Source organism: Astatotilapia calliptera, chromosome 7 (genome assembly GCF_964374335.1).
Source record: "Astatotilapia calliptera chromosome 7, fAstCal68.1, whole genome shotgun sequence".
Classification (NCBI taxonomy): Eukaryota; Metazoa; Chordata; class Actinopteri; order Cichliformes; family Cichlidae; genus Astatotilapia; species Astatotilapia calliptera.
The window spans coordinates 35,213,162-35,228,145 of record NC_137428.1 but is presented as its reverse complement, the minus strand read 5'-3'; the positions used below and the strand labels follow the sequence as shown (position 1 = coordinate 35,228,145).

The 14,984-nt window shown below is 43.2% G+C and overlaps 1 protein-coding gene across 1 annotated transcript in view; it reads left to right on the top strand.

Annotated features, from left to right (window-relative positions):
• Positions 1–14,984, top strand: part of cacna1bb (calcium channel, voltage-dependent, N type, alpha 1B subunit, b) — a 157,877-nt gene that overhangs the window by 61,083 nt on the left and 81,810 nt on the right. The window contains exons 9-12 of the mRNA XM_080303293.1: positions 5,107–5,328; positions 5,420–5,532; positions 5,638–5,750; positions 7,924–8,055. Coding sequence (XP_080159419.1) covers positions 5,107–5,328; positions 5,420–5,532; positions 5,638–5,750; positions 7,924–8,055 — 580 coding nt within the window. The remainder of the gene's footprint in view (positions 1–5,106; positions 5,329–5,419; positions 5,533–5,637; positions 5,751–7,923; positions 8,056–14,984) is intronic.

Below are 14,984 nucleotides of genomic sequence, written 5' to 3'. Positions count from 1 at the left end.
TTTCTATTGGTGTCATGTGCAAAAAGTCTCAGTCTACATGAAATAGTCAAATGGAAGAATTACACTCGAGTGAGTGTCCCTGTGCACCAGACAGTTACAGCTGGCTCAGTTTTCCTTCAATACTTGCACCTTTTTCCTAGTGACTTTCAGTTTCTTCCTAGATGTATCAGACTCGTATTCAGAGGAGGGCTTATGCGTAATATCAGCGGTTTAAGTCTGGGAGATTTTTTCTAGGGGGATGTTTCAACTGCAATTTTAACTCCTTATTTGTTGTTAGAAAGAACGGCCTTACAACTATGCATGAGAAAACTGAGCAGTACCAGGAGGTGAAGATGCAGCAGACGTGGAAAGTGAAATCCAAAGTGGTTCCTGCGATAATAGGAGCATTAGGGGATATTAGTAGCATTATGTAAACCCCAAACTGGAAAACTGGAAGAGTAGCTCCAGCAGATTCTACGTACAACATTCAAGCCTGTGGTAAACAATCCAGGCATGCTGTGCAGAGTATCTCTCTGTAGGTACAAATAAAGTGATCTGAATCTCAAACACCCTGAGACCAGTGACACTCGCTTTAGGGGCATAAAATTAGGATGCTACCTTATCTGTATTTATGGGTCTCAGTGGGTACATTGTGGTAAAGGAGAAGCAGTGGAGTACTTTAGTGACCTGACTGGAGCAAATAAATAAATAAATACACACACACACACACACACACACATACATACATACATACATACATACATACATACATACATACATACATATATATATATATATATATATATATATATATATATATATATATATAACTACACGCCTTTGGAACAGAGGATCGCAAGTTCGATTCCTGCCTGGGGCGTCTGTATCCAGTAAGGGTCCTAAGGCTAGACCCCCTATGCTAAGCAAGCCTACCGCAGACATGAGCGAGACAGATAAATATGAAGGCATGCCGGCTCGGACGTCGCCCGGATCAACAAGGTCCGTGTCAGGTGTTGAGGAACCAGGGCACCCTGACGAAAAGTGGGCTACTGGAACAAGAAGGCATCGGTGGGCAAGGGACGAAAACAGGGCGTTGTTGGAATGCTACTACGCAAGTAACCCCGGCGGAAGGGGCTACATGAATAGGATGAGGGACCTATGGATTCTTCGATACCCAACATCCACAATGACGGCGAAACAACTAGTAGCTCAGTGTTCCAACATTCGAAAGAAGGGACTGCTCTCACAGCTAGAGATTGACGAGGTACAACACAAATGCTACGGCAAGGAGGAGTCAGGACGCCAGGTCAGGGGGGAGATATCATCACCCCCACCCGAGATTGGGTACATAGCCCCAAGTGCGATAGGAGAAGGATCGTTGAGTGCGAGAGGAACTGACCTGAAAAATAGGATCATGGCCAAGCTTGAAACCTGGATCCCCCGTAGCCGGTTACCAAGATTACGTGAAGTACCCTCAGAAGGTCTGCTAGATGATGTTAATGCAGCACTACGGGCAATACCTACAACCACGATTACCGACACTAACAAGCTGATCTACAATACGGCAGCAGTGATCAGTGAGATGCTTGGCTACAAGTTGAACAGCCACAAGGGGCAGTACCCTCCATGGAGAAGGAGGCTAGAGGGCAAGATCAAAGTAGCACGGAGGGAGGTTAGCCAACTAACGGAGTTGCAGAAAGGTGCGACAAATAAGGTGCCTAAGAAATACAGCAAGCTGTCCATACCTGAGGCCTTGGAAACTGCCAAGCAAAGACTCACAGCCTTGGCCAACCGCTTGAGGAGGTACACCAGAGAGATAGAAGGCAGGAGAATAAACCAGCTGTTCTCCACAGAACCAGCAAAGGTGTACTCTCAGTGGCAAGGGAACAATAAGAGAACAGCACCACCAAGGCTGGAGACGGAGCAATACTGGAAGAGCATATGGGAGAAGGATGCAACCCATAACGGCAATGCTCAGTGGCTAGAGGATCTGAGGGCAGACCACAGCGACCTCCCTGAACAGGGTCCAGTAACCATCACAGTGGCAGATATCCAAGAAAGGGTCTCCAGTATGAAGAGTTGGACAGCACCAGGGCCCGACATGGTTCACGCCTACTGGCTGAAGAAGCTAACTGCACTCCACGAGCGTCTGGCAGCACAAATGAACCAGCTGCTAGTTAACGAAAGACACCCAGAATGGCTAACTGAAGGCCGGACGGTCCTGATCCCCAAGGACCCCAAGAAGGGACCGGTCCCCTCCAACTACCGACCAATAACCTGCCTCAGTACTACATGGAAGCTCCTGTCAGGCATCATATCGGCTAAGATGAACAGGCACATGGGTCAATACATTAGCGGGACACAGAAAGGAATTGGCAAGAATACCAGAGGTGCAAAACACCAGCTACTGGTAGACAGAACAATCAGCCGAGACTGCAAGACCAGACTGACCAACCTGTGCACTGCCTGGATTGATTACAAGAAGGCCTATGACTCAATGCCCCACAGCTGGATACTGGAATGCCTAGAATTGTACAAGATCAATGGGACCCTAAGAGCCTTCATCAGGAACTCAATGGGGATGTGGCGTACAACACTAGAGGCCAACTCCAAGCCCATAGCACAAGTTACCATCAAGTGCGGGATCTACCAAGGAGATGCTCTGTCCCCACTGCTGTTCTGCATAGGCCTGAACCCCCTCAGTGAGATCATTAACAAGACTGGCTACGGATACCGACTACGGAACGGAGCAGTTGTCAGCCACCTCCTGTACATGGATGACATCAAGCTGTATGCCAAGAGTGAACGAGACATCGATTCACTGATCCACACTACCAGGCTATACAGCAATGACATTGGAATGTCGTTCGGACTGGAAAAGTGTAGTCGGATGGTAACAAAGAGAGGGAAGGTAGTCAGAACTGAGGGGATTGAACTACCAGAAGGCAACATTGCAGACATAGAGGACAGTTACAAGTACCTGGGGATCCCGCAGGCAAATGGGAACCATGAAGAGGCCGCTAGAAAGGCTGCAACCACCAAGTACCTGCAGAGGGTCAGGCAAGTCCTGAGGAGTCAGCTGAATGGTAAGAACAAGATCCGGGCCATCAACACATACGCCCTGCCCGTGATCAGGTACCCTGCTGGGGTAATAAGCTGGCCAAAGGAGGAGATAGAAGCCACTGACATAAAGACAAGAAAGCTCCTGACCATGCATGGAGGGTTTCACCCCAAGTCCAGCACCCTGAGGCTGTACGCTAAGCGGAAGGAAGGGGGCCGGGGACTGGTGAGTGTCAGCACCACAGTCCAGGATGAGACAACGAACATCCAAGAATACATTGGGAAGATGGCCCCAACTGACCGAGTGCTCAGTGAATACCTCAGGCAGCAGAAACCCAAGAAAGAGGAGGGAGACGAGGAACCATCATGGAAGGACAGGCCCCTGCACGGTATGTACCACCGGCAGATAGAGGAGGTGGCTGATATCCAGAAATCCTACCAGTGGCTGGACAAAGCTGGACTGAAAGACAGCACAGAGGCACTAATCATGGCAGCACAAGAACAAGCTCTGAGTACAAGATCCATAGAGGCTGGGGTCTATCACACCAGGCAAGACCCCAGGTGCAGGCTGTGTAAAGATGCCCCAGAAACAATCCAGCACATAACAGCAGGGTGCAAGATGCTAGCAGGCAAGGCATACATGGAACGCCATAACCAAGTGGCCGGCATAGTGTACAGGAACATCTGTGCCGAGTATAACCTGGAAGTCCCGAGGTCAAAATGGGAGATGCCCCCAAGGGTGGTGGAGAATGACCGAGCTAAGATCCTGTGGGACTTCCAGATACAGACGGACAAAATGGTGGTGGCTAACCAACCGGACATAGTGGTGGTAGACAAACAGAAGAAGACAGCTGTAGTGATCGATGTAGCGGTTCCGAATGACAGCAATATCAGGAAGAAGGAACACGAGAAGCTGGAGAAATACCAAGGGCTCAGAGAAGAGCTCGAGAGGATGTGGAGGGTGAAGGTAACGGTGGTCCCCGTGGTAATCGGAGCACTAGGTGCGGTGACTCCCAAGATAGGCGAGTGGCTCCAGCAGATCCCGGGAATAACATCGGAGATCTCTGTCCAGAAGAGCGCAGTCCTGGGAACAGCTAAGATACTGCGCAGGACCCTCAAGCTCCCAGGCCTCTGGTAGAGGACCCGAGCTTGAAGGATAAACCGCCCGCAGGGGCGTGCTGGGTGTTTTTTATATATATATATATATATATATATATATATATATATATATATATATATATATATATATATAGAGAGAGAGAGAGAGAGAGAGAGAGAGAGAGAGAGAGACACACACACACTTTTACTCTGTTTTGTATTCCATGAGTACAGACCTAATATTTGAAAGAAAAAAAAACTACAGTTGCATCAAAGCCTTCCTACTGCTCTGTCTAACCTGCATGAGCTGCTCATGTGTAGAGGAGAGAGGTTATTTACAGAGAATTAACAGTGCCTTTGATACTGGGTTCATAAAGTCTGTTGTGTTTGTTTTGGTTGAAATTCTGAGTGCAGCTTTCTTAACCCAACAGAAGTAAAATGTTTATTTCTTCGAAGCAAAAAATCCCAATACACAGAAGCCTGAATATTTAATTACACCACAGCTGAAAGGGCAGGATGTGATGCATGCAAGCTCTTATTAGAAAACATTACTGTAAAAAAAAATTATAAACCAAACCACACCAGCTTAGTTTATATGAGTCACAGAATGTGAGTCTTTTATGAATGGAAGGCAGGAAACCAGTGTGCCAAACACATACCCATATCCATCACACAGTTCCTGTAAAACTACAGCTGGCCTAAGTGTTTCTATACAGATTTACCTTACAATAAAAAATATTTAATTTATGTCTAAAAGAGGAAGTAGGTGGATTATTTTCTCTATGATTGCTAAACGAAAGCCTTGTAAGCATTACAGCCATCTGAGTGTAAAAGCTAATTTTAAGATCACCAGGGGAAAAAAGCAAAGGAAACGAACAGTGATTCATTGTGAAAACTGTGAATCTGAGAAATAATTAGACGCTGCACACTCACACATTTCCTTTCTCGCCTCTTGGTCATCGTTTTCAGCTCCTCCTGGCTCTCCGTTTGGTCGGGCCAGTGTGAAAAGCAGCGGTAAGATGGACAGCTCATCTTACTTCCGGCGTAAAGAGAAGAGGACCCGCTTCTTCATCCGCCGCATGGTGAAGGCTCAGAGTTTCTACTGGATCGTCCTGTGTGTGGTTGGCCTCAACACACTCTGCGTGGCCATAGTCCACTATGACCAACCCGAGTGGCTTACAAGAGCCCTCTGTAAGTGTCAGAATAAAATGCACTCCTACATACTCACTTATTCACCGCCTGTATGACTACACGCTCTCTGTTTTGTTGCTCTGTCCATCAGACACTGCAGAGTTTGTGTTTCTGGGTTTGTTTCTGACTGAGATGACTTTGAAGATGTACGGCCTCGGAGTAAGGAATTATTTCCACTCCTCCTTTAACTGCTTTGATTTTGGGGTAAGTGTAGGCTGTAATCCAAGCTTCTGTTTGGTGATGACTGGTGTCCTAAAAGCAGAGCCACACACATCAGGTAATAACTTTACCTTCTCCTTTTGTCTTCAGGTGATTGTTGGCAGCATTTTTGAGGTGATCTGGGACATGATTAAACCAGGAGCATCGTTTGGTATCAGTGTGCTGAGAGCTCTGAGACTGCTTAGGATTTTCAAAGTCACCAAGTAAGTTCACTGTGTGAAACTACAAGGTATAACCATACATTTGTCACGGTTCTGGGTGATTTTGACCCAGCATTTTGAGTTCTTATGTTTTGGTTTGATTTTGTATTATGGGTTATATTCTGATTCCCTTGTTTTGCTTTGTTGATCATTATTATAAATCTATGTTTCAGTTTATTCTGGTTAAGGGTTTAGTTCTTAGGTTTTGTCCTTGTGCCCTCGTGTTTCCTGTTTTATTTTGAAGGTTTATGTCTTATATCAGTGTTTCTAGTTTTGCTTTCTCTGTCTCGTTAGGTCTAATTTCTCCCAGCTGTGTCCCCACCTGTTCCTCGTTCCCTCATGTGTGTATATAGTGTGTGTCCTCCAGTGTTCAGCGTCGTGTCGTACCCTCAGATTTGCCTTTGTGTTTCCGGTCTCAGCTTTCATTGTTCAGTTTATGTGTTTGTTATTTGCTGGTAATAAAGCTGTGGTTTTTGAGTTGCTATTTTGTCTCGACGAGTCTCCGCCTGCCTGCACACAGATCCCTGACAACATGCCTTCAATGCAGAAATGTTTTCTTTGTTTGCACTTTGCAGCCCCACCAATATTATTGTGTTCATTGTGTGCTGCAGTTTAGATGAAAAATGTCTCCTTCTTGGTGTCATAAATCAGACAAAGTGGAACACAAAAACAGTATACAGTGCATAACTGTGAAATATACATAACGTTAGAGTGAGAAATCTTAAGGAGTCTGCTTTTTATCTCTTTGCCTTGACTTTTAATCTGAACACTTAAAATGTGTCTTCAGGAAGCAATACAGGAAAAGCTTTCAATGTATCATAAAACTGAAAGCACTACTTTACTGAGCAAAACCTGAATCTAGCTGAAAATTGTATTGCATTCATGTATATGGTTCTTATTGCACTCTTAAGGTCTTCCCACAGTATTTCTTTTTCAGACATTCTGTTGTATATTTATTGTTGTGCTTGACATAACTGTCCTGTTGTATGAGCTCTTTGGTTTGGGCATCACACAGTCTGACCTTGGTGTTAGGTGTAGGCTGTGTGCAGACAGGAATCGTGGACCCAAAAGTGCAGACACTTGGAGGCACAAAGTAAACTCAAAAAACAGCTTTAATGCTGAACTAAAAAGATACCAGAACTGAGACTTTAAACATAAACTCAGGCAAGCAGACAAACACACAGCAAAATAAACGGTAGATCGCGACACAGAGAAACACAGGGCTTAAATACACAGAGGGAGCAATCAGGGAATGGGTAACAGGAGGGAAACACAGCTGGGGCAAATCAGGCCTAATGAGACAAGGGGAAGCGAAACCAGATACATTAACCTCAGACAAGGACCTTCAAAATAAAACAGGAAACATGACACAGACTGAACTAAAGACACAGACTCACACGCACGCACTGCAACAGAGGGAACAGAGACGTGGGACCAGGGCAGACACAGACACTGACTGGACACGGGGATATAGCTACTAAGGATACACAGAGACGCGAACTACACAAGGGGATACAGCTGACAGGGGAGACAGAGCAACTAGAGAAGACAGAGACATAAACCATAAGACAGAACTCAAAGAAACCAAAGACTAGAAATTATAAATAATATAATAAACTCAAAAACCCTGGGTCAACGACCCAGGCATCCTAACACTTGGGGTTAATTTATTGGGTTGTCCACTCCTGCTAATATTGTGGCATTGTGCTAATACACACCTGCAACGTAACACTTGGACTGCACTTGACTAGACCTGATAATAAACTTACCAATACATCTATAAAACAGTTTCTTACCAGAAGGTCCTAAATATTGAAGCTGTGTTCTTCTATTCTTTTCTGCCTTGCTCCCTGTACTGACAATCATGTCATAGTTTATACCTTTCATGCCATAAGATTAGCCTTAATCTTGTCATTCAGTGAGACTGGCAGCTGTACACCCTGACACACTGATTTGTTTTATGCCACCTACACTTCTTGTTGCTATTTGTTCCACTCTGCCCTCCTCTGCTTTGGTTGTTCTCATATGTGTAATTTGCAAGATTTGTCATATTACTTCTGTCTGAGTCTTCCTGTTTGTTTGTTTGTTTGTTTTGTGTGTGTGTGTGTGTGTGTGCTCCAGTATGTACAACAATAATTTCTTTGTGCCCCTCTTTTTGTTTGCTCTTTCATGTCAGATACTGGAACTCTTTAAGGAACCTTGTTGTTTCCCTCCTGAACTCAATGAAGTCCATCATCAGCTTGCTCTTCCTCCTGTTCCTCTTCATTGTGGTCTTTGCCTTGCTGGGGATGCAGCTCTTCGGAGGACAGTAAGTGATTTGTCCAACCTGATCTGCTCTTTTTCCTCCTCTTTCCAACCATTTATAATTCATCACACGAGCACCAACACAAACACAAATCCTCTCCTCTTCTACTTCTCGACTCATTTCCCCACCTGACCCTTCTCGTGTATGATCCCTGGCCCAGCGTGGCAGTGGTGACAGACATGTTGACACAGCAGGTAGCTGGCAGATCAGCAGTAGTGACTGCAGCCCTTTGATATCACTCTCAGCAGGAGCTCCATGTCTTCTAACAACGGGAACACCTCATGATTCTGGGCTGGCTGCAGTTAATCAAAGGCCTGGCATCCGGCCCCGTCTGACTCAACTCACACACAAACATTTTACTTTCTCTCTCCTCACATATCATCTCACATCACACGAATACTGCTCTGGTCAGATAGTTTGCCTTTTTAAATCTACAGTACTAAAATTATTATTAAATCCTGTTGAGTGCTTAAAAAGAAGGTAACTGGATGTCTCTTGGCTTGTGAAGATATTTCACATCTCGTCCAAAAGGCTTCCTCACTTCTATAACAACTGTGTGACCCAGGTATTTAACCCAATGTAGGGGGCCCTTTGGAGGTATTCCTGAGGGTCATTGATCCCCTATTGATCATGTGAGCCATCACAAGCGTGGATCATTGCAGCTGCCGAGGTTTCACCAAGTGTAAATCTCTATATGTCATGGCCCTGCGTTGTAGTTTTTGGACATTATAGTGTTTGAATATTCTGAGTTGATTCTTGGTTTCATTTACCTCATGCTTTAAGTGTTTAGTGAGACTAATTCCTCCCTCAGTGTTTCTCTCGTTCTCTTGTGTCTAGCTTCCTGTGTTGGTTTTTGTAGTCTCCAGCCTTATCTCCATGTTTATTTTCCCGTTTCACCGGTCTTGTCTCTGTCTCCTGCTGTCTCAGCTCAGTCATGTCCCCGTCTGGGCTTTGTTCTGTCCCTCCACTCTGTCGTGTCTCCATGTCTGTTTTATCCCCAGCTCCTGTGTCTAGTCACTTGTTTTAGCCTCTGTGTGCACTCCCCAGCATCTCCTCTGTGTAGTCAGTTGCGTCTGGTTGCTGTCTCTCCATCTCCATCTTGTCTCTATGTTGCTCAAAAGAGTGTCTTTTCTCCACTTTTTTGAGAATGCCAAACTTGTCACTGGGATTAATAATATCCTACCTAGTTTGGAATACCCTATGATCCAGAAACTGACATTGTACATGGAAGCCATGTTATATCTAGCCATTAAACTATAAAGAATTTATATAATATAAAGAATAAAAATTTTCACATTTTAAAGTCTAGAATGTTTAATCAACCAACCATACAACCATCCATCCATGTTTACCTGCTTATTCAATTAATGGTAGCAGGGACCTGGAGCCTATCGTGCACGTGTTGCACTGTGGGAGAATGCCAGACCACCCGGAGAGAGAACCCATGGAAGCATCGGGAGAACATGCAAACACAACACAGAGAGGGGTCAGCTGGCTAGCAGGAGGCTGGCAGAAAAAAAAACAATCAAGTAGAACAATTAATCTCAGTGAAGTTAGTCCAAAGCACAAGGAAGCACCGTGCTTCCCAAGTGGGAATAAGCACAGACTGGAAAACCAGGGTAGCTGAGGCAGGGATTATATTTGATTGCAGACACGGATTCAAAGAGTAGTGGTGAAAAACAATCAGAAAAAAATTACACACAGTGATGTCATTTGTGAGACAAAAAAAGGTGCTGGTATTTCTGTGTGTCCACCATTTGAAAAACAATAAGCAACACATGGAAGTATTTAGTATTAAGTAGTGGAGTATTTCTTAATCATTCTTTTTAATTTGGAAAAACTGCACTCATTTGCTTTGCAATGTTCTTCCTCCAAGAAAGTTTAAACTGAACAACCAAAACACATTTAAAATGATATTTTAACCAAGTAGTGGCACATTATGTGATAAAACAACAACAACAAGTTTTTCATCAAAAACAGGCTTCTAGATGTATTTATCGGTGTCAATGGTTAGTACTGTTGCCTCACAAGAAAAAGGAAAAGCCTAATGTGCTGAGTGACCTTTTTATTTGGCGTTAGTATGTTCTCAAAGACTGATTGTTGTAAATTCGAGCAAGGATGAGCTGTTTGTCTCTCTGATGTCCCTGCCTTTTAGCAAAGTCAGCTGGGGTGACTTCAGTCACCACGAAAACACTGGTTTGCAAAGCAGTTAAAAAACATGGATGGATTTATGTTCCTCCTGGTCAGGCATACCTGACCAGGAGGTCACAAACTTAAACAAAAATTAAAACAAATAGATGAGTTTATAAGCTGTAGTGTTTAATAGGTTGGATTCTATGTCAGGTTGTCAGAGTGATGAGTCCTGCATGATGTTATAAATGTTATAAATACGCTTTTATTTAAAGCATTGACCTCAGATGGTTTAAGAATCTCTTCTCCATTGTATTTTTCTCCGCTCTGGCAGGTCATAAATACACTCAACTGAAATGCACAGACGGCCTTCATAAAAACCACAACTGAATTTCTTTGAAGCAGGAGGCTGTTGCCATGGCATCAAGCCTTACATCAGTCTGCAGCATCATTAACATCACATCAGTCTCTGGTGATGGACAAGTGTGAGATGAGTCTGACATCCACATGGTGCTTGTAGCCAGCTGAGCACACCAGGCTGAGCACAGTGTTCTCTGCCCACCATAACAACCATGCTATTGTTAATTCCCTTATTCGAACATTTTTACCTTTAAAAATGTGCCCAGGATTTTAAATATTTTTTTTGTGTTCATGAGTCTAAACATAGAAGTGGTTCAGTCGGGTCAGGTAAAATCTAAAGAAACCGCAACAGTTCCTCAGACAGAGCTTCGTTTGAAATAAAAAGTTTTCAAACCTTTTTTTTTTCTTTCTTTCTTTTTCAAACCTAAGTAGAAGACTGAATGGCCTTTTAAAAGGCAGCAGAAGTGCTTTGTTATACCCAGGCTTTATTTTTGGCTCAGAGATTATGTACTTGCTCTCAGAACGGTAAAAATTCTGAGAACTGAAAGATAAACAGCTTGAGGTAGAGGACTGTGTTCATCCTCCTGCTGAGACTCACAGGACATCGTTGACTGTTTTGCAAAAGTGATAAGCTCAAAAGTGCAGGATTTATTATAATGCAATAATTTTTGGTTTTCTGTTGGCTGCTTTGTAGCTTTCAGTTTTAGAGGTACAGACCTTCTTTTGTTGATTAACTCTGACTTTTTGTGGGCACAGGAGAGATGGCATTTTTACATTTTCTGCTCAGGCCCTTTTAAGTGTCCAGGATTGGTAATTGTACATCCTTTCAAAACAGATCAGAAACAGAAAACATCAAAGGACAATTGTTTACTCCCAACCTGTTTGACATTCCAGTTAATGAGTTTTTGGAACATTTTAAAAGACTTGGCATTTCATCAAAAAATTTAAAAGATTAATCTGCAATGAAAATAATCACTCGTGGTCAGTCAGTCCATCCAGGAATTTATTATGCTGCAAAGATGTAATACAAATTAAAATTAATCCCATCATTTTCTACAGTGTTTCAGAACTTCTTCAAAAGCCAGAGTGAACAAAGAAAAATCAAGGCTGAGGTTCCACAGAAAAAATCCGTCTGACTGTGATCTGAAATGCATTTTTAAAATAAATGTTACCAACACAAATTAATTGTTTGTCAAGTCTTATGACACTTCAGCGTTAGCATATTGTGTAGATGCTAATCTAAAAGTGCTGGCTGAGCCTGCACCCGCTCAACTTGCTTGTTGAAGGAAGTCGCACATTGACCATGGCGGTTAGCAAGAGGAAATTCATGTGTTATGGTGCCACATCATTGAAACATCTTTACTAGCTAATGCTAGCTGTGTTCCTCAGAGCAGTGAAAACAGTTCCAGCGGTAGCTTGCCTCGCCTCGCGTGCTATTCCCCATCAGTTTACTGTGAAAGATTCACAGTTTATCCACAACGTGCATGCGCAAATCACAAAAAAAGAGATGTTAAACAGTGACAGCTACAATTTCCTATGAGTACAAAAGAAGCAGAGCTTTGAGCAACAATAGACAACCGTGGTCACAAGATGGCAGTGATCTAAAGCAGGGGTAGGCAACCTTTTTGATCATGAGCGCCATCTAAAATTTCCTCAGAAGTCAATGTGCCATATGATTGCATTAGCAATAAATTTAATAACGCTCTATATTAACAGTTACACACTATATAGAACAACTTTATAGAATTATATTTGTTCGCAGATGTTGGCAGCTATCTGCGAATAGTTATCAGCTATTTTGAAACAAAAAAAGACTTTTTATCCATAACAGTAAATGTACTATACAACAGAAAATGCAAATGCTATTTATGGTCTCCTCACAACAATGATAAGAAAAATAAACTGAGCCAATATGGCATGTTTGTTAAAACAGAGACACAAATGTTAATGTGATCTCTGGTCTCCCACTCAGAGACACAGGTCTCCAAGTGTCCAGCATTCAGACGGCTACCTGAGGACACTCATGTGAGAGAAAATCTGCTCACACAGATATGTAGAGCCAAATACTGTCAATAAGGCCTCTGCAATGTTCTGAAGACAGTTAAACTTGTCAGGTAGTGATGTCCAGCAGGTGAAAATGAAAGCTCCATGAACACGCACAGCTGTGGATTCCAGCTGCATTCGTAGTTCTGTAAACTTTGACCCCCACAGAGTCGAGGTTTTCAGTTCAATCAGCTGCATTTCGATGTCGCATTAACTGGCATTAACTCAGCCAGTTAATACGAGACAAATCCAGCTGCTCATTAAAGCTTTCTGGTTTGATCAGAAAAGAAAACATTGGTCCATACACCTGAAAGTCCCGAAAACGCATTGTGAATTCTGTCTCGAGTCTACGGATGTATCCGTGTATTTCCGGGGTGCTGACAGCTCCTGAAGCATTTGTGTCGGAATGTGGAAATTTCAACATCACTTGAAAAAACTGCCAGCTAGCAACGTCCCTCTCACCGGTAGGCTAAGTTATTTTTAGCCAATTACAAGTTGAATCTGGTAGTTGGGGCTATTAGCTAAGATACTGTCATTAAGAAGAGGCACAATTAATGTGTCTATGCGAGCTGATTTGCGATGTGCACCGTTTATTTATTTTTTAATGCACCTGCTCAGATTAATTCACTGCGTGTCGTGCCCAGGGCTGGACTGGGACAAAAAATCGGCCTGGGCATTTTGACTAGAGACCGGCCCACCAGGTATTATAGGACAAGCCATAAAGCCTTTGAATGAAAACAGATGCCGTTGTGACAGTGATGTACACTGTCTTGTTGGTATATGTATAATTTCTATACATTTTACATCAGATAAAAACTTTGGTTGTAAGATTCAGATAATTAGTTATGAAAAGCGAGGCATTTTAAATGAGAATAAGAAATAAAAGTATTTCTTTGTGCCCCCCTTTCCCTGTTAATGCCCTACCTGCCCCCCTGGCAAAACTTTGCTAGACCCGCCCCTGCACAGTTACCAGCTGTCAGCTACATAGAAAAGCATCCTGGTGTTATTTGTCTCTCAGAAACAGCTCATAGCTTCCGTTCAACTCATTCATGTTAACTAAAAGGTAAACCTGTTTCTCCATCACCTGTTCAGCTCTGATGGTTCAGTAAGGACATCTCCTGGTTTCATCTTCATGTTTCCCTCTCACCACATATCCAAACCGTATCATGACCAGCAGCTTTTACAGCTGTGGCTCCAGCAAACATCAGCTGATACTAGAAATTAATATTAAATAAATTCTAACAACAGCTGATCAAGCTTAAACATGCTGCTGTTGTTTAACGTGACATCCGCTGGTTTCCTCTTTCTGGCGCAAAGTGAGCGATAAACAAACAAGAGAGCCGATCAGCTGATCATTGATCAGTTTCATGATTGAAGTAGAAACAGAAGAGAGAGGGGGGGGGGGGGGGGGGTGAGAGAAGAAGAGGCAGCTGCAGCATAAAGACACAGAATAACTCCACCTTTGTGTCTTTTTCCATTGTAGCTGAAGTCCGGGACAAACTGTGTTCCTTTTCAGCTCAATACGAAACACCTAATATTTTCTCTGAATGTGGGACAATTCCGTTTTTTTAAGGAGCCGTTGGCAACTCTACTAACTAACCTTATGAATATAACAAAGTTCACTATCAGTAACATAGTAGCACCCACCCAGCTGTATAGAAACTCCGTCATGCTAGCTAGTACGCAGTACGAGTTATTGTAACTGGCTGTAAAAAGTCAGCACAACGAAAATAAACTCCACCTAAACTTAGTTTATATCTGACCCAGATAGACTGCAGGTCATAACTTCTTACCTGAAGTTCAGTTCACCTGACACTCGGACCGGCGGCCGCATAGGGTCTCTCCTACTCCTGCCTCCCCTTTCCCTCATCCACCTGCTGGCCTCTGTGGCAGCTCCGCCATAGCCACCACCAAACAACTGAGTTATTTTTACACATTGGTCAGCATCTGGCCAGACCACCACCTTTCATTCTTTATACCGTTTCAAAAAACAAAAAAAAAGAAAAAATCATCGGCCCATAAAAACGAAAAATCACCATCAGCCCACCGGGCAAATGCCCGATGGCCAGTCCAACTATGGTCTGCCATCAGTTAACCCTTCGTGCCCAGGGTTGCTGACCCCTGATCTAAAGGATGGATGCAAACAGCTTTATGACAGCAGTGTCTGAGACAAATAGAGATAAATTTCTTTTCTTTGCTTCATTTTAATCGATGTCTATTTTTAGATTATAATTGTCCTGGTAGAATGCAACTGGGTTTTAGTAATAGCTTATCTTCTGTTGGAAAGCTTGGCTAGAAAGGTACATTCTCAGTACCTGTGGCATAGGTCACTTGTATGAGCTAATTAATTCCAAGTAACATTGAATTTCACCCACTGTAACTGAAGTAGAAACTTTTGG